At 39.3% G+C, this 20,211-nt stretch overlaps 1 protein-coding gene across 1 annotated transcript; it reads left to right on the top strand.

Moving 5' to 3' along the window:
- Positions 1 to 1,514: 1,514 nt before the first annotated feature.
- On the top strand, positions 1,515 to 15,199 carry mknk2b (MAPK interacting serine/threonine kinase 2b). Its single transcript, XM_056378745.1, has 14 exons — positions 1,515 to 1,619; positions 2,245 to 2,462; positions 2,991 to 3,081; positions 3,320 to 3,421; positions 3,542 to 3,639; positions 6,173 to 6,252; positions 6,451 to 6,524; positions 6,680 to 6,784; positions 7,134 to 7,189; positions 7,404 to 7,499; positions 11,154 to 11,348; positions 11,502 to 11,666; positions 11,777 to 11,817; positions 11,943 to 15,199. The coding sequence occupies exons 2-14, from the start codon at positions 2,412 to 2,414 to the stop codon at positions 12,214 to 12,216; spliced, it is 1,428 nt and encodes a 475-aa protein (XP_056234720.1). The 5' UTR covers positions 1,515 to 1,619; positions 2,245 to 2,411; the 3' UTR covers positions 12,217 to 15,199.
- The last annotated feature ends 5,012 nt before the right edge of the window (positions 15,200 to 20,211 follow it).

Below are 20,211 nucleotides of genomic sequence, written 5' to 3'. Positions count from 1 at the left end.
ATATTTTAAATCCAGAAATATATTGAAGGCATCTTAAAAGTTTATTTTAAAAAGTTTCAAAATTGCTGAATTTCCTCAAACCAAAATGGACTTTAAAGTTAGTCTGAAAAAAAAATCCAAATATAGGAGATTATTTTCTACCTCTACTCAAATAGCACACTTAGGTACGGTTTGGAAGTATGTGTGCATTTTATGCTACTTTATACTACACGCCACTACATTTCAGAGGTAAATGTATGTTTCACTCCACTACATTAATCTGACAGATGTACCTGCTTGCAGTATCTGCCTTTATCTGTAGTTACTGGTTTCTTTTAAGAGTAAAGTTTTATACACAAAACAGTATAACATAGAAAAAAAACCCTTACTTCAACCAGCCACATCAAAAAATTGCTGAATTAATGAATCAGCAACAATAATCCAGTAGTGTTATACACAGTAAAACTGACAGGAGTGAGTCTGCCTGCATTACGAATCCTTTGACTGTTACTGTTACTTTTATTTTGATGCTCACATTTTTCACTTAAACTAAAGTACATCTTTGAGTGCTGGACTTTTAAATGAAGTGAAGTAAACTGAGGTAAAGCATCTAAATGCGATTGGCTCTATCTGTACATTACATTGCATGAGAGCATATGCGTCAGTGTGTTTGTGTATGTGATTCTGAAATGCCGCAGCAGCTGAAGTCATGTCACTGCCTCACTGTGTGACAAAAGCTGCATGCAGTGACTCAGACGGAGATTTCTTTGAACACCCATCTGGCCACGGCCATTCATCGCTGGGTGTGAGAGTAAAGTTTAGGGCATTGTAAATGCAAATTTTTCCATTTCTGAGACGCACAAAGAGGGAGAGGGGTGGTGTATGTCTGCTTGCATTCTTTGCTTATAGCACAAAGCTGACCAATTGTTGTTTTATGCATGGCTCTTATTTATAATGCGGCACTGGCATGTGGTGACAGCAGCAGAGGCAGTTATTATGATTACATCGCCGTCATACTGTAAACTGGTGGATCTGGTCTGTCTACCTCTGGTCTATCCCTCTCCATCTCTACTGAGATCCTCGCGTCTCTTTCATCAGAACAGCCGCAAGTGCTGATTGTGCCAGTGTGCACGTACTCGCCATTTCGACTTCTCCATAGTCCCATTGCGGGGCCTCTGAAACAAAACAGAGCTGGATGGCCACGTACCATTTTGTATTCTCTACCTATTTTATTTCGTTGGACTTTTCCTAAAATCTGTTATTTTAATCAAAGACGATATCAAAGTGAACCCCGTCAAGTTACCTCTTATTTTAAGTCTTCTGTACAATGTCGAACAGCTGTTTGTGCCGCTTACCTTGAAAAGTGGTAAAGTGTGTAGTTGTAAGACGAAATGGTACCTTGCCATTACGTCTTTTTCTAGAAAGCACGTGATCCATCCTGTCTGTTGATGCAGTCCCGAGGGGGGAGGAGACGAGGAGGAGTCAGTCGGGAGGTTATAAAACCACCTACGCCGTTGCTTCTTCGCCACCTTCCACGCACTTACTATCAGGCGTTTCCCCCCCTCGACCGTCCTCTGCGGCTGTTGTAGCAGTGGGTCAAACAACGACGCTAACACTGGAGCTGTAAAATTACCAACGGGGTGAGTGAAAACAAAATAGATTTGGATAGCAGTTGGACATCATTTTTCTAGTAATTTCGATAGGGCGGACGTAACCGTCTTTTTTCTCTCACAACACTAAAGTAATGTTACAGTATTGACTGTAGCTAACCGTTGTTGTCAGACGTTCAACATAAAGCTGTCATAACCGTCAGCTCACGAGTCCTCGCGGGTTGACCGTTGTGACTGCAGAGCATGTGAATGTTAGCTAAACAAATGTTAGCCTCCCTGCGCCTATTGTAATCTTCGCTGTTTAAACTGAATCCAGCGTGGCTATCCGAGAGATTTGCTTATCTTATCCAAAGTGTAGTATTGTGATGACTTTCTCTGTTGTATCATCTAAACTTGGCTTTTTAAAATGGCAACAAATAACCTAACACTCAAGCTAAAAGTGGGTGGCGTTGTTGTTAGCTGTTGATTGTTTTTATTACCTCGTGAACATGTGACGAACATTAGCTAATCTGCTATTGTTGGGGTTGATTGCTTTTCTGATAATTAATTTCAGCTGGAATGTACTAGACTACTTGAGATTGCAAGTAACTAGCCATTTCCCACTACTGATTTCTAATGTGGGTTGTGGCGCTGCGGTGTTTTGTGTTGTCCACAGGGCTCCCGTTTAAAGCGCCGCAGCAAGCTGACCAGCCAGCGCAGTGTGATCACTTGCGACTCTCTCTGAAACGACTTTCTGTTTCGGAGAAGTGCAAATTGATATCCCAAAACCACTGCCGCCGCACATCCACCAAAAAGAAAAAACCCACCCCAAATCGAAGCAAAATGGTGCAAAATAAGATCACCGAAGTCACTGGATTCCACCGCTCTTTCAAGGTGAGATTTGTTGAGGGCAAAATGCAGTGCTGCTGTCACGCCTTTGGTGAAGTCTCTATAATCAGGCCACATTTCTCAGCATGTATGTCAAAGGACTTTACCTTGCTATATATAAATACATCTGTTGCTCTCCCACATCATATGGCTGATAAACAAACCATGTGGCCTGCTGACACATGTATGTAGAGCTAATGGAAATATGACTTGAGAACATGATAGCTAAGATTTAAAGATCTGCAAAAAAATGTGGCCTTTGCAATCACTTCAAGTCACTTCTTCTATGCATATATTCTATTAGGATAGACTTTTATGGCTGTAGGTGTTTGGATTACTTGGTAGTTGTTCCCCAACATATTCATTGTTAAAAAGTTTCTACCTTTTATTGCTGAGTGTAATTTTGGTTCATGGTTGCACGGTGGGAGATAAAGGCCCCTATTATCAGTTATGACAAACAACTGATGCTCTCAGCTGAATAGTTCATTAATAAGATTGCATACCTTAACAAGCATATTTGTTGTTACCACCTAGGGCCAAAATCCTTTTGAATCAGAGGACTTCACTAAAAATGGATCCCATCTTATTGATTCATCATTTAATTTTGATTCCTCCTCAAGACATGGTGAGTATTTTAATTGTTTTTTTTTTAAACTAACTTGTGACTAGTCAATGTAATCCATAATGCTTTTATGGCAACAAAACAGGTTTGTTTCTCCAATTTGGCAGAAATTTACTGTTTATTTTCAACAAAAATCTGGGATTGCCCTCAGATTTTTGTTTTCCTTTTTAGTGCTTTCTTAAAGTTTGTTTGGGTTCTTCCCTCACTAGCACATTATAATGTGGGCGCATCTTTCTCACAGACATGCCTTCCAGCCAGCCTATTGACATCCCCGATGCCAAGAAGAGAAATAAGAAGAAAAAGCGTTGCCGGGCAACTGACAGTTTCTCTGGAAGATTCGAGGGTAAAGGGTTTTTGCTGTAATTCTTAATAAACCATTATCTATATTAACTCGTGGGATTCTTCCTTTTTTAACATGATTTGAATTTTGCATATTCCTAACCTGTTAAACTCTCTGCCACAGATGTGTATAGACTGCAAGAAGAGGTACTAGGAGAGGGCGCTTATGCCAGAGTGCAAACATGTATCAATCTCATCACCAACAAAGAGTATGCTGTCAAGGTAAGACATTCTTACACACTTAATGAGTGACTGTAATATATTTGGAGAAAAAATATTTATAATGCACGGAATCTTGATTCCTACAAGTCAGTGCACCTCTCACAAGTTTGCGAATGTCGTTGTTGCCACTGAGCACCTGCGTGCTGTGTGGGCTACAGTGGCTAGTGATCAATATAGAGATGATACATTTCTTGGACCATGCTTGGAAATGTACATTGCATAATGAAATGCCTATGTACACAGAAGGGCCCTGTGCCATTACATGCTGTTGAAGAGTTATATGGAAGAAAGCTAGGTTGTGTCATTGTGTCCATGCAGCCTTCTGTTCACAGGCAGTTCTTTAGAAATCTTGTTGAGGAAATTTCTGGTCCTGGGGCAGGATATGTCTTTTTTTCCCCCCTCAGTTCAGCTCTCTGTAGAGGATGTTTGCAGGCTGCATCTGTGTTGTGCTTTTTCCTTTTTTTTCTGAGTGTGCAACACTAGCTGCTGTTAGCAGGCTCTTCCCCTCACTGTTTTTATAGTTTGTCAGCCTATCAGAAGGCTGGGAGGGATATACCCACCCCTTTTCTTTACTCCTATTGCCTACAGAGGACGCTGGTAGTGAGAACATTGTGTACTGGCAACTGTGCCAAAACAAAACCCACATAGAGAGGAAGGAGGGGTTGCTGGGTGAGGGTTGTGACCTAGGGTGTTTACACTGCTTTGTTCTCCTTCTTGCTCAGTACAGTTTTACTTTTTTCTTTTTCCTCTCCAAATGCGGTGTGGACTTGTAAATACATGTCTTGACTCCTGGTGACTTCCTTTTTTGCTTTTATATATAATGCTTATTTCCTCATTTTTAGGAACAAAACATTGCGACATATTTTTCTTTGCTGAAGTGTAGCAAAGTGCAACAAGAGCTTGTTTTACCTATTGCAAGTTCTTGGCCCTTAAGCCACAAATCCCACTAGGACACCGGACATAAACACCCATCTATCTTTTTACTCCCAATTAATCCCTGTTTTCTGTTTAATTTCTGCTAAAGTTTGAAGCAAACTGTTGACTGTTGAAGGCTTGTTCCCCACAGCACAAGTGTCCATATCATACCAATTAATATTTCAGATGAATTGGAGGACAGATTCTCTCATGTGACCAGAATCTGTTGGTATTGTTTACCCTGGGATGGTTTGGTAGATCCCTTGGGACTTTGCAGGTCTGGGGGAGGAGACATGAGGGTCTGCAGTTATTGGAGGTCATTTGGGAGTCGGGAGGGGGCTCAGACTGCTCTTGCCAGATGTCCTGTCTATCCCCTCCCCCTCCAGACAGGAGTGAGTTGGATGTGTGGGCCCCTTGTGTTGCAATTGCAACAAAAGCCTCAGCAGCAAGGACGCACAGAAATCTGTGCAGTGCATGCCTATCTGAAGGTTTCCTAACAATAATTTGCCATAAAGGTATTATTTCACAACCCTGAGTTGATGTTTGAACCTGCAGTGTGGCTTAGTGACTTGTTTTGCAATAGACTACTGTGCTTCTGATCTGTGATTTTGAGAAACAACCATAAATCTAGCACCTCGTAAATAACTGTCCACCTACTTAACATTTTGATAATGCATTTTCCAGCTATGTTTTACAGTTTCTTCTTTATCTGCATGTCATTATCAGGGTGGGAGGTTTGTGTTGTGATCAGGAGAAAGTGAGCTGATTGGGGGTTGTTTGTGCTGCTGACTCAGACTGGAACAGTGCAGAGGCTTTGGACTGCTCACAGGCCTCTTGTCTGTCCATTAATCCTAGACACACACTGCAACTCTGGCCCCACTGGGCTTCAATAGCAGCTGTAATCCAGCTACCAGGAAGAGAAACACGCACAGCCTCCCAAGCAGACAATAACTGACCACGGCTGGAAAATTCAGGCCTTTTGCTTTGGTGTCAGCAGTCTATCTTTCTGTCTCTTTTGGCAGGGCATCGTGCAGCTGGTGGCCCCTCGGTGGTTTATTTCCAGGCAGCAAGTTATATTTAGAGAGCATTTTTTGTTGTTATCATAAACAGTTTTAGATTAGCTCATGGGATGTTTCAAAGGAATGCTTAATGGCTCCTTAAAAGCACTTAAGATTTACATATAAGATTTACAATATAGAGATGCGGTGACTGTGATTCTCATTCTCCTATGTCCCTGCTTTGGCAGGCAGCACTGAAAGTAGGTTAAACTATACTTGCAACTGTGTCACAGGGTGGGATAAATGTTGGCAAGCAGGGAAAATTCAAGTTTGGTCTGGAGGGTAACCAGTTATAGGGCACTGTATATATGTAATATGTAATCTGGGCTATACCGCCTGCTCTACAGTAAACATGGCCACTAATGGGGTTTTGTCGTGCAGCGTGAAGGGGTGGCCTTCACTCAAATATTAACTTGCATATGGGCTCAGTTTTTCTTCAGCCATCAGAGCACTAACAGAATTGTCCTCCAGCCTACTGCTGTGGAAAATATGACTGTTACAGATGTTTAGTGGTCTATTTTTAGATAATGTGGCTCAACCTTTACATTGTTCTGTTCCAGATCATTGAGAAAAGACCAGGCCACAGCCGCAGCCGTGTCTTCCGTGAGGTTGAAATGCTCTACCAGTGCCAGGGCCATAGGTAATGTCCTTCTGTCATGACCAGCTAAACATAATGCCACCTGATGAATTTATGGAGATAGTACTGCAGACTGAGTGACCCAATTTTTGCTGCATCTTATTAGTCCTCTTAGTCTATAGTGCAGAAATCACAGGGAATTTTCACTCAGCGAATTTTGGAGGTTACCACTGGCTTATAGTGCTTTTTTCTTTTCTGAAGGAACATCCTAGAGCTGGTGGAGTTCTTTGAGGAGGAAGACAAGTTCTACCTGGTGTTTGAAAAGCTCAGAGGAGGTAAGTGAATTATAGCTGCTGTAGGAAGCCTGCATCAGATCCTTTTTGTTATTTGTGAACATTCCTATATTGCATTATCCCTGTCTCTGGGCTGTAGCCAGTTGTTTCTGTTTGTGTGAGACTTGTAAACAGAGCTGATACCCCCCCCCCTTTAGGGTCAGTCTTGGCACACATTCACAAGAGGCAGCACTTCAGTGAGCAGGAAGCCAGTGTTGTCGTGCAGGACATCGCCAGCGCTCTAGATTTCTTGCATAACAAGGGTAAGACCACTTTTACAAAATAGCAAGCAATTTAATCACTTTTAATGATCTCCAAAAAGGCCCAACAACCCCACTGATATGTGTACCATGAAATGGGTTTTGATACAGCAGTTAGGAACTGATATTACACATTACAATAGCTAAAATGGGGCATATTCACATTAATATTTAGATTGCCCAAAAGACACTAGACCATATTTTTACATTTCTTTACACTGGTGAAAATGTCTGACTTTGTTTTCTTTTAAGTTGATATGATAGAAAAATACATTTTCCTTCATCCCAACACTATGGCCTTATCTTACTAATGAAGAAAAGTGATTGATGGATTGCTTTCATTATTTTCTAGGAATGGCACATAGAGACCTGAAACCTGAAAACATTCTCTGTGAGAGTGCAGACAAGGTGAGTTAACTGCAAACATGTTTGAGCTCAAATGGTTCAAAGGGCAACAAATGTAGTGATAAAGTGTGATAAATTACTCTTAAGATTGTGATATGAACCTTGGTAATGATAAAGGACAGTGGAAATATCTGGTCCCACATGTAAATATTCCATACATATTATACAGAATTAAAAGATTAATTTGAATCATTCTGAACTTGTATGTCTTTACCAGATTTCCCCGGTCAAGATCTGTGATTTTGACTTGGGCAGTGGGATCAAGCTGAACAGTGACAGCTCACCCATCTCCACCCCTGAGCTCCTCACTCCTGTAAGTCCAGCTGCTCATTGTGCCTGTCTTGATTGCCATACAATTTTGAAAACTTTTATAAATGGGGAAAATTGCTACTGAAGGGAAATGTATGTTTGAAATATACAAATACACCTATTCAAAGTTTGGAAGAGGATAATCTGTCATATGGTCTGAATCACATTTCCCTATACAGCGTTTTGTTTCCTTGTTGTGGTTTTAGGCTGTAAAATGTTTTATCAATCATCCAGTCGGCTGCTTAACTATTGGGCAGTCCTCAGTGGTGTTAGCTGCAGGCCAGCTCGCTGATTGGAAGAGAAAATGCTGAGTTTTGAGGTTAAGGTAGTTCAGTGTTGGACAGTTTCTCTGAAATGATGCCATGGATTGCTTCCTGAATGTCCCTGCCTGGCAGCATTTACCCTCCCTTATCATGTTGAAGTATAAGCAACGATAGATATCCCTCAGTTTAATGACCACGTCCTGTTGCTTATCAGTCGCAAATATGAGTTTGGGGGGTTATGGCTGTTTAACCCTCCTGCTGTCGTCACAACACAAAGCAAATCCTCTGAACAGTGCCCAGTAAAGTGGAACATTTGCAACCTTAAAGAGGAATGGTAAAGTTGAACTGGCAAGCTTTCCACTTGTGTCAACACATACTCTGTCTGTTGGTTGTCTGGGGGGGCTGGACAGATGGATCAGAGCAGGTGAAGGATAGTGGTTTAGCCTGCAGGAATGTGGTGGATGGGTAGGGGGTTTTCTACACTGGTAACTTCATCTTCCTCTAGCAGAACTAATGGACAGAGAGCCCATCCCTGGACTATTTGAAGGGGAGATAGTTTTGGGGCCAAGTGGCCTCACGTGTTTAGACTACATGGATTTCAAAGCTGGGCCTGAATGATTGTCTGTTTGGTGCAGTGGTGTGTTCCTATTAGTTTGTCTTCATGTTTTCATAATTATTAAATGGCCGGTTTTTGCACGTAACCACATGACTTGAGCCAATACAAGGATTGTCAGTGGAAGAAAAGTTGATCCCTGAGGACAAGACACAATGTGATAGCCTTGGAATGTAATAAGGCTGCAGGGAACACATTGTGACTTTTGCAAGCTCCGTGTCCTATGGTATGAAGAAGTTACAATAAAACCAAAACACACAAACCCATTTCCCTTTTTCTCTCTGTGGTATGAGAGAGAAAAACATCCACCCTCTCTCTGTTTAGTCTCCGCCCAGTGGCCCCAACCATGGCTTGTGCTGGTCTGCGCTTTCTTTATGTTCTTTATACAAAGGCTGTGCATAAGGTTTGTTCTAGAAATTTTAGTCCCCCCCCCACCCTACACCTAGCAACTGAGATGTGATTGGCTAAACAGTGGGAGGGGGAGGGTAACTGGGAGGGACAAATACCCAGTCTGCTCATGCGCTCTGGCTTGTTTTCTTTGCCTTGATCACAGGAACAATGTTATCTGATTTTCATCTCACTATTGGCACTCTCACCCTGCCCCCTCATTTGCCCACATTCCTACAGTTGCTGTTGCACAATATAATGTGGTTGCGCATTTATTGCTCAAGTTCCTGATCCCATTGAATCAACTTTATCGAAGGGCTGTAACAAATGTTTATTGTGAATGTATTTGTGCTCTCCAGTATAAGCACCAGGAATGCAGGGAACGGGAGAAGGACCTTTTCTAGGAAACGGCTAATTTTAGTTTACTAAGAACACTGCACAAGTGACTGCCTGCTCATCTGCTCAGCATGAAATAAATCTGACTGTTCAAATGTCAATGCTCATGTGCAGCAGTAGTGAACTGGATGGAACTGTAACACGAAGGCACTTCACACCAGCAGCTTAGACAGTTAAAAAGAATTAAAGGAACCGCATCAGTTATTTGTTCATGTCACAGATGCAGGTACAGCTGCATAATGACAGAACAGGTCCCCTTCCTTAAGCCACTTCAGATAATCCTGTAGTTGACAAACAGCAGAGGTGTGCGTCATCAGTGCTATCTATATGGTCTGACTAGTCACATGGTTTCAGGAAAGCCCCAAGGTTGCAATACCAACCAACCCTGTGATAACAGCAGCTGATGAGCTGACTATCTGCATCTTACAGGAAGGTTTGAGGAGGATGTGACTGATGCAAGTGCACAAGGTGTTTGCAACAGCAGCACAGGAAGAACAAATGTGAGTTTAGATTTGAGGCTGTGCCAGAGCCATGATTGCTGTTTACCCCTTTTTTTTTTTTTTTTTTTTTTTTTTTTTTTTTTTTCTCTCTCTCAGCTCTTATTGGTCACAGTTGCAGGCAGTCCTGGACAGGCTTTTAATCTTTAATTGTCTTTGATTGGCAGTGTGTTTGGGTGGCTTTTAAACAAGATTAGCCCTGATAGCTGTTTTTGATAGCACAGCTATCAAATTGCATTTCAGTTTTAGGGCACCTTGGTAGGCAAAAATATCCTTTGTGCTTGTGTCTTTTTATTTGTCTGTGTGTGGCAGCAGTATTTGGCCTGAATCCTGTAAGCTTGTCTGTGGAGGCAGTCGCCCCAGACACGATGTTGTTGGTGGAAATGTGGGGGTTGGGGTTTTCTCTCCGACTGAAGCAGCTTTGTCTGAGATTCCTGTGCAGCAAATTTCATTACATAAGGGTGCAGTGGGGTGGAGGTGGAGTTAGGAGACAGCTGGGATATAGCACTGGAACACAATAGATGCCTGCTCAATGTAAACATGCACCTCCACAGATGGAAGAAGGATATAGGCCAGTAGGTTTGTCAGGATGCAGGTTTTACAAATACTTCAAAATGTGCATTGCTGTATACTATAGTTTTAAAAATAACTGATCAAAGGATGGATGAACGAACACGTATTCTCAGAGCAGGTTCTCAGAATTTATACCAGATGCTGTCTGTTAGGACACCCTCTACACATTTCGAAGAATCCCAACTCTTGAAGTGAAACAGGGTTCACTTCATATGTATAAATGTTATTAAGTTAATAGAATAAGGCAGCATTAAAATGTCTTATCCATTAATATCTGTGTCCTGTTGAACTAGCGACCTGCTCCTCTTTTCTGTTCCTTATGTATTAAAACAGCATTTGGTGTTTGTGTTTCCAAGTTATGTAACTGGCAAGGGCTCAGCCCAGTCTCTGCAGGACAGCCAATCCTCTTTTCCCTGCTCAGTGTTTGGCCTAATTTTTTTCTTAGCTACATAACAAGGCACCATCAGAGCTGAGCCTATCCTTGCCGTCAGCCAGTTCAGCCTGGCTTGTGTACAGCTGGATGGTCATAGCAGTGACTCACTGCTGTTACCTACCCACACTAACCTGCCTCATTATAGCTCAGCCGTCTTTCTCTACCCTTGATATGCAATTGTACACAACGTTCCTACTTTGTGTCTTCAAAACATGAAGAGAGGCTAGAATAGCTATATAGTACATTTTGAACAAATCATCACGGCAGATAAGCATGTGACTGTCACATAGGCTGCCCCAGAGGCTTTAGAGTTTCAACCACGAGGTATCAGCTGAATGAAGGAATGTGGATAGCAGCCAAAAGGAACCAAGGAACCTGTGTTTCTTTTTTACTTTTTTTCTGCTGTAGTTTGTTTTTTCCACTTGTCACCCTCCAGCCTGACAAACTGAACCACTGTTTTGTTTTTTTTGTTTTGTTTTTTCATGTCTTTTCACAGTGTGGTTCAGCAGAGTACATGGCACCTGAGGTGGTTGAGGCCTTCAGTGAGGAGGCTACAATTTATGACAAGCGCTGTGACCTGTGGAGCCTTGGAGTCATCCTCTACATCATGCTGAGTGGCTACCCACCATTTGTAGGCCGCTGTGGTGGTGACTGTGGTTGGGAATTAGGGGAGCCCTGCCACACCTGCCAGGTAAGAATTTGACACACTCATTTAGTCCTTCACCCTTCCTATATCTTGCAGGACATGAGTGAAACTTGAGCACTATCAATCTTCTCCATTCAGGTCAAGATAATTGATTTTAAAAATAAATAAATAAATAAATAAATGTGTGTCCATTTTCAGAACACTTTATTTGAGAGTATCCAGGAAGGAAAATACGAGTTTCCAGAGAAAGACTGGGCTCATATCTCCTCAAGTGCCAAAGACCTAATATCCAAACTTCTGGTTCGGGATGCCAAAAACCGCCTGAGTGCCAGCCAGGTGCTGCAGCACCCCTGGGTGCAGGGGGTAAGTCTAAAACCACCAAGCCATCTGCTCATATTTTTTTTACACATTTCTCATGTTGTGGTTTAAGAGTTTGTTTCTAGCCAATAAACATATCTATCTTTTTCATTCAGGGTGCGTCTGACACTTTGCCAACATCCATCTTGCATCAAAGGTGAGAAAGCATTAGAGTTACAGCTACAGAAGATTCTATTCCCTCTGACACTGATATATTGGCAACTTAAAATATGTACGTTGTTCACATTTTGACTGTTTTTGTCTCCTATTCTTGTCCATTAGAACCAGCAATGCCAGGGATCTGACATTCTTTGCTGACAAAGCCATGGCTGTGAATCGGCAGCTGGCTGAACAGGATGGCATGGAAGATCAGCAGCAGCAGGAAGCCCCGTTTGTTGTTACTGCTACTGGCTCTTCTATGCGCCTCTCTCCTCCTTCCAACTCCAAGCTGGCCAGGCGCAGGCAGCGAGGCAGCCAGCCCAAGGGAGGGCCTGTCTCTGCTGCAGAGCTCCGTCAGCTCTTGGCCCCTCTGGTTATTGTGGGAGACTGTGCCTGAAGTTGGTCAGCCCTGACCTCCAACCTTCCGTTAAGATTCAAGTCCAGATCTAAGACTCCCCTGAGACTCTCCCTCCCCAGTTCTGGCCCCTCTCTTTGACTCTAGCTGGCCTTGGTTCCTCTGCCATTCAGGCTTTATTGCCTCTCTGTAAAGGGAGATGCTGCTTGCAGCCCTTCCTCTAAATGCCTTCTGCCCTTCTGCAGCACTTCTGAAGCACATTAGCCCAGGGCCTGCATATAGCAAACACACAAATATGTGCTCGTCCAGGTTGGGGAGGAGGGCCAGTTAATGATTTGGGAGAGAGAGAAGTATTTTTGTTATGTTCTTTTTTTCATACAACTCAGTTCAGAAGAAATCAGAACACTTATCTTCGAAACTAAGCTCAGACACCAAAGGACAACCTGTTGTGCTGCTCCCACGTTACAACTGGATCCACTGTGAATTAAGTTATCTGGAATGTTCTCTTTGCCTGTATGTGTATGCATGAATGGTCCATCTGCAGATACGTACAAGCTTATGCAATATGCCAAGATGAAGGCTGTTCCTGTCTCGAAGGGATTCAGTATAAGGGGCTGGAAGGGCTGTAAGCCAATGCTGTCCGTGCCTGGTGCGGTCCATTGTGTGGCTGGGGACTCATCAAAGATTTTTTTTTTTCCTTCATTTAAGACAAATTCCTCACAACTGAGCCTCCTCTGTAAATGTCTGAGATGAAACACACTCATCCAGCCTGGTGGCCATGCACTTAATGCTCTGAAAGCAAAGAATGTTTGTCTGTACCCAGCCAGCCATGACTTACTGTTGCACCAATTCATACAGTTTGTTATATATATATATAGTGTTTATGACACCATCAGGCAAGTCTAATGGTATTAAATTAAACTATGATGCATGCCTGCCCCAAAATAAGACTTCTGAGCTTGCTCTGAAGTATACCTGGTATGTTGGTAGAGGCTGACTATACAGTATGTTAACTGGCAAGTGAAACTGGGTCATTGTTACTTTCACTGTAGAGAAATCAAGACATGTCCCCTTGCCACAACCAGAACTTGTATTTTTTTTTTTTCTGTTTTGTTTTTTCCTTTTTCATACCAATTTTTTTTTTTTTTTTTTTTCTTCAACTCAATTTATGCATAAGACTTAACCTTAAATATCTTGGTAGTAAAGGTTAAAGCTCCTATCAGGAGTTTGAAAAGCACATTTTGGCCAATGTGATCAGTGTCATTTATTGATCAAATATATTTATTTGGACCATCATTTCTTTTCCAGGGGTCACCATTGTCTTGTTTTTCATGAGACACACCCATTTAAAAATGACATTATAAATTCTCATTACAAAATAAGACAGATGAGATTTTTCTAAAAAGAAACATTAAAAAAAAGGAAAAACATTCCACAAAAAGAAAAACGACAAAAAAAAGTCTTCCAAGGATGTGTAGCTGTATTAAGTTTACTTTATTTTTGATGTTTGAGAACTCCATGTCAATGTGCCACACTGATTATTTTATTTTTTTTTATTCTTTTTTTCTTCTCCCCCTCTACCCCTCCCCTTTTTTGTATGGCTGTTAATAAGCTTCTATTTTCTATGTGGTGATTTCCATGCAGGTGCTGTTCAGTTCAGGTGAAACACCGGATGTTTTCCTTTAAGTTTTTTTCTTTTTTTTTTTTTTTTTTTTTTTTTTTTTTTTTTTTATGTTTTGTGTTTTTTAAAAGTTCAGTATGTGGTGTATGAGGTGGGAAGATCGAAAGAAGAGTTTAAGTTCATCTGGAGCGTTCATGCCCAGTGAAGGCAAGTTTTAAATTTTTTTTTTTTTTTTATTATTTTATTTTTTTATAAATGTAAGATTTGGCAATAATCTTTTTTTTTGTTATTGTTCAGATTAAGTTAAAGCTCATTCTAAGACTGACAGGTAATGGACTGGTGATGAGGTGGTCTCACAACACTGTAGCCATTTCACCAAAGAGGGTTCAAGTCATGACATTGAATATGTGATCCATCACCTAGCAGTGAGAAGTGGGGAACTTCTGATTGTCCATGTCCTGTTGCCAGCACTGCAGCGACGGTACTCTGGAAATGGTGTCAAAGGACCCATTATGTTGATACTAGGACACTGTAATAGTTCTAAAAATACCTTTCTACAGATGCATCGTTATGGGGTTTTATGTCTTATAATAAGACTTACTTGAATTTGTGTATGCAGCTGTTTCTTCTCCATTTGGGAAACTACTTTGCTATCAGTAATCTCAAAGCATTAAGCTGATGATCAAGGCAATCTTGGGGTTTTAAAATACCTATACAGTTCAGTATTCTGCCTTTTTCTCCCCTTTGAGCATCACACAAGTTAGTCCCTACTTTTTGATAGGGTTGGATACTCAGAAACGCACAGACTTTGGCCATACTCTGTGATATCCTGAATGGTATATGAGAGTTTTCTTGGTCATGACCATTTCTACTTTTTGTCAAATGGCAGTAGCTTTCTGGACTGCCTTTTATTGGGGATAATGGGACAAAATGATATCTTTAAGCTACCAACTTTTATATTGTATGTCATTTTGACGTAAGGAAGTGTTAAAATTCATTCAGTCATTTATTCAAATGGACAGTTCATCAACCTCCCCACAATTTGAATGTAGCCCTAAGGCAAAAGCATTTACAATCCAGCAACACTGATCAAATGTTTTATGAACAGTTCATTTCATGGACATGGTGTGGGGTTATTCTGTCTAAATTGATAGTCCTCCAACAATTTTTTTTGATTTTTAACACTGTCTGAATCACCCCAAACCCACTGTGTTCATTGGGAAGAAATCTGAAATAAATACATCCTTTAAGTACAAAAAGAATTTTGATTTAAAATAAGCACTTTACTGTACCATGTGAATGATTGCAGTTCACTCAAGGCAACATTTATGACAGTTGCAGATTTTTGTATTGTTTTTCTAAAAAAAAATTTAAAAAAAATGCAATAAAATGTTTTGAACTACACACTCGTCTGTCTGGTTTCTGTAACATCTTGATATTTTTTCATAAAGCCAGGAAGGCTCAAGTGAAAACAACTGTACTTTCCCTGACGTTCTCCTGTATCACTAGTTTCATATTAACTCAGTCTTATCTCTCGGCTGAGGCTGTTTCATCTGATTCAGTGCTGTAAATCCTTTTATCAGTAACACTCCCTGATATCTGAGCTGACTATGTCACATATGTCCTTGGCTGATGGTAAATATGAGCTCAGTTGTCTCCTCACACACACACACACACACACACACACACACACACACACTGAAATGTGACGGTAGTTTCACCTTGCATTAGTCATGCTGAGAGAGTGGCTGTAGGGGCGCTCTTCGCAGCAATTTGGGCCCAATCTGATGAGACTGATGCAACCTGCTGCAAGAGCTGCAGCTCCTGTAAGTCACCTCATGGTTTCCCTGGAGATAAAAAATGACTTCTGCTGAATTGACTGAATGCCAGTGTATCATTTCAACACTATTACTAGTCAGGATTTGTCATACTGTGGTTAAAATCAGCTGTGCAGACTGAAATAATGTCAGTAGGAATATTATTGGTATTACCTCAAGTACTTAAAAATAACATGGGTTTGGCCCAATGATAATCTTTAAGTGAATGAGAAAAGAGCACTGAAGAGAATAATGATAATAATAATTTAATAGTAATAATAAACACAATAATAATAATAATGATACTGTAGACGACCTCAGAGATTTGTGCCCTTGACCCATCAACAAGGGCTGCAACTAATTATTTTCATTATCAGTTAATATGCTAATTATTTATTTGCGTAATGGATAAATAGTTCTTTCTACGAAAAGTCAAAATAGTGGAAAATGCTCATCATAAGTTCTTAGATCACAAGGCAATGATTTCAGATGTCTTGTTTCATCTGGCCAACTGTACAAAACTGCCAACTGTGAAACATAAAAAAGAAGCAAATCCTTACATTGTATAGATGGCGCCAGCAAATGTGTGATTAATATGTGATATATTTTCTGTTAGTCAGCTAATTGGTTAGTTGACTGACTCTTTTATCACTGTATACATTTACAACATTTTTTTGTGTCATGATGATTCCTCTATTATTCCCTTTTAATTTGAATTTTCTACACATTTTACAGAAACAAATTACAAAGCTCTCAACAAATCACAAAAGAAAAAAAAGAGTCAATTGCATAACTTCTATTTCAGCATTGCTAACGTCATATGGCAGGAGGAAATTAAATGATGCAACAGCAGCGTGTTTTCTGTACAAACTCCAGCAAAACATGTTTGATTGAGTAACTTCACAGGCAATTGTCTCCCTCTAGTGGAGTGTTTAACAGCTGCATGCGTAAACACACTGCAAAGATTCAAATGAAAATGTATCCTCTGGGTATTCAGTTATGATAAACTAATCTAATCTAATACAGATATAGGAGACTATGTCCTCAGTCAATAAATAAAAAGTAAATATGGATTTCTAATGTGATGACACCAAACATGACATAAAAGTCTGAACAAATCAACCTTTTGTGAGCCACAGATCATGGGATTTCAAGTCATGAGATTCAACTTTTAGATCTGAAAAGGGTCAAGTGAGTTCTATTTGAAGATAGTTTAGAAAACAGGATGTTTAGACAACAGGAATCCTCTATGACTTAATTGTCTTTTGTCCGACACTACTTGTCTTAGCTAATTTTGTTTCCCCTTTAAAGCACTTTGTAACTTAGTTAAGAAAAGTGAAAACAAATAAAGTTCATCCTGATGAAACATGGATATTGATATGATCCAAGAGACTGGTGACTAATAAATAATAAACTATTTGCACATTTCAAAGAAAAAAGAATATGTTCAACCCTTCCTGGATAAATTATTTTATTGTCATAGTGCGTCACTAGATGGATACTATTTCCCAAAAGCATCTTAGGGCTATGGTGATCTTAGTCCTATTTTAAGTCTATGGGCTAAGATCATCTTAGCTTGAAGATACTTTTTGGTTCTAGTCTTCATTTCAAATCATAAATGGCAAGAACAGTGTGAAATAATGTAGCAATGCAGTTACCTGGCTTTCCATTTCATTACATCTTTTAACTCGATCAATACAATAGCAGCCATGTCTGAGAAAAACACACAGACAAACAATATGTAGGCCTATACACGTGCACTGAGGTTAATTACAATAAACACGGTAAGATATAAACTTCACTTGATCTAAGATGTCTGCAATGGGCCTTTTTCTTGGCAGACACTTTGACCTTCTTGTGGTAGTAAAAGCACATGTTACTAATAACATTAATGATGGTTCTGTTCTATTCAAGTGTCTTGGTAAGTCATAACAGCGACAACGAGCCAGCACGCACAACACCAGGACCCTGAAAGGGAAGAAGCTGAATTAAATTCAGTCATTAATTTTATTATTTACACCTGCACTTGTGATGTTGCTATGAGAAAGTCTTTAACACTCACTGCAGAATTTTTAAATTAAATGGACCCTGTAATTTAATTATTCGACTGCCTTTGTTTTCTTATTATTCTCTCTGAACTTGTAACAGCTGCTATGAGCCTGAGACTTCCAGCTGTGAACATGGTATCTTCAGTTTTCATCAAAGTTACATTAGGGACCATTTTTAAAAACACAAAAAATGCAATTTAATACTCACTTCACAAAAATACCAGCCAATATATAAAAATAGAAATGAAAACCAGTATAAGTAAGGCCTAGAATTATTTACCCAATTGCATGAATGTGTTTTTTTTTTCATTTTTGTTTTCCCAGCAGCACATAACAATTCCTAATAATATTATTAATCAATCATTAAACATAACCAAGACCTAGATAAGCAGCAGAAAATGAATAAAATGAATAGACAGACTAATCATTCACAATTAACTAATTGATTTACATATCTGCATCTGAATTTTACATAAGGTCAAAGGTCTGGAATAATAATACTGCACATTTTCAAGCTGGTTTTTGCAAAAAAAAAAAAAATCATACAAAAGCATTTTATAATGTTATTGTCAACAGCGGGCTGAAAAAATGCTTGAAACCAATCTTTTAAGCTTTGCAAGACATGTATATATTCTGTGTAAAACATTCAGCTATTGTCTAGGTGTAGGTGACTTTCCAAATTCTCTAAAGACATGTATTTTTACACTAGGCTACTTTCTACTTGTGAAACAGTTATATCAGGTGGGTAAATTTTGAAGTTAAATAATTAGCACCCAACTATTGACACACTACAAACTATATTTTACCACCTGAAAAATGATTATCATTTTTCTATTGTAGAACAATATGATTTATTTATGGATGCAGACATAAGAAAAAATCCAATGGAATACATGTTAAAGTGACATTTTCCCAAGATATTAGAAGACAAAACGGATTGACGCCACAGATTGCATAAGAAACACTACAAAATACAAGAATTCAGCAGTTTAAATGATATTATGTTCAGGAAAGTGTGCAGTGTTGTTTACAAAAAAATGTTTACAAAATGAAAAATGCTAAATAAGACCTGTTTAGTGCCTATGTATTATCAAATGTAAAACAATGAAAGGTGAATATAGTGATACAATAATTATTTTTTTGTGATGAAAACAGTGTCTTCATTTTAAAATATGTAATTATTTTAGTTATTTATTATACAGTATTAAAATGTCAAAGTCAAAAATGCCTGTTACAGTAGTCTAATATTTACCGTGATAAACAATACAGCACCCTATTACTGTGATGACAATTACAGTACTGTAATTATTACTGTAATAAAAATTACAGTATTTTATTGGTACTGTGGTTAAATTTACAGTAAGCATATTGTGGAATGTAATAGGGCAACTTACTTGCTAATTGCTGCCAGCTAGTTACTGTACATTTTTACAGTATTCTTCTTACAATGTATAGAAAGCTTCAAAGGTTTAAGTATGATAATAAAAAAGTAAATATAAATAAAATAAAACTTAACAAAAAAGATTCTTGACAATAACAAAACAGAAAAAGTCATGATGTCAACAATAAAGCAAAGGTACAAATGTACTGAACCAAAGGACCAAATAAACAATTTGACATCAGGGCATCAAAAAAAGATAAGAGCCATGAGTCCAAATACTTATGTTGAGTAAAGAATTTATTTCAGCTAAGAAACTTGGAAAATGTATGTGCCCGTTAGTAGCTTACTTTCTGTGTGCAAAAAACAAACAAACAAAACATATACATATCTAAATAACCAAAACATAGCCTGTGCATCAAAAACAAAAAGATTAGCTGCTGACTGCGTGTCAATTACTATGTCAGTGATTAGCTGCCCAGCACACCTGAGGATGATGATGATGATGATTGCGACTGGAGCTGATTGGATCAGTGTCTGTATGGAGTGCACAAAAATCCTGAGCACCTGTAAGTCTGAAATTTGAGAGTCGAACTGGAGGTAGGTATCATGAAGGATTTTAGGATTTGTAAAGTTTGTTTTAGGACCTGTTTGAACATCTGTGAATTTGATTAAAAACTAGGAATTAAGAAATTTTGTTGCTGGTTAGTCTGAATAAAAACAATAGGTAATTGTTCGGATGCAGTAACTTAAGAATAGGAATATAGCAGATGGGTTGTACTGTGAATTGGTCTGCCTCTACTTTTTTTTTTTTTTTCTGGAAAGAAATATTTAACTAACTTGACCTTCAATAAGTCTATAAAGACTTGCTTATTTCAAGTTAAAACAAAGAAAAATACTAGCTAATGTGTTAATTTCTAGATGCTGAAAAATGTAACCGCCGATTTAGCATGTGTTCGGGAAACTTGAGTGAACATTGTTAATTGATCCTTTTTGGCATTTAAGGCAGTAGCCTAGTTAGATATTTGGGGAAATGCATTTGTTCACTTTCTAATAGGCTTCAGGTCCACCAGTCAATGGAAGCAGAGTATTATTGATATTCTCAGTTAACTCTTGGCAAGAAGGCAAATAAACGCATTTCCCTTAATGTCGAACTGACATCAAAATGCTTGT

This window comes from Seriola aureovittata, chromosome 6, assembly GCF_021018895.1.
Source record: "Seriola aureovittata isolate HTS-2021-v1 ecotype China chromosome 6, ASM2101889v1, whole genome shotgun sequence".
NCBI classification, from domain to species: Eukaryota; Metazoa; Chordata; class Actinopteri; order Carangiformes; family Carangidae; genus Seriola; species Seriola aureovittata.
This window is presented reverse-complemented; position numbering and strand designations above follow the sequence as displayed.

What these genes read in the sequence shown, in the direction of transcription:
- mknk2b (XM_056378745.1), top strand. Translation starts at nt 2,412, where the DNA reads ATGGTGCAAAATAAGATCACCGAAGTCACTGGATTCCACCGCTCTTTC. An exon ending in GATTCCACCGCTCTTTCAAG is followed by an intron (nt 2,463 to 2,990) that starts GTGAGATTTGTT and finishes GTTACCACCTAG; the next exon opens with GGCCAAAATCCTTTTGAATC. An exon ending in TACCAGTGCCAGGGCCATAG is followed by an intron (nt 6,253 to 6,450) that starts GTAATGTCCTTC and finishes TCTTTTCTGAAG; the next exon opens with GAACATCCTAGAGCTGGTGG.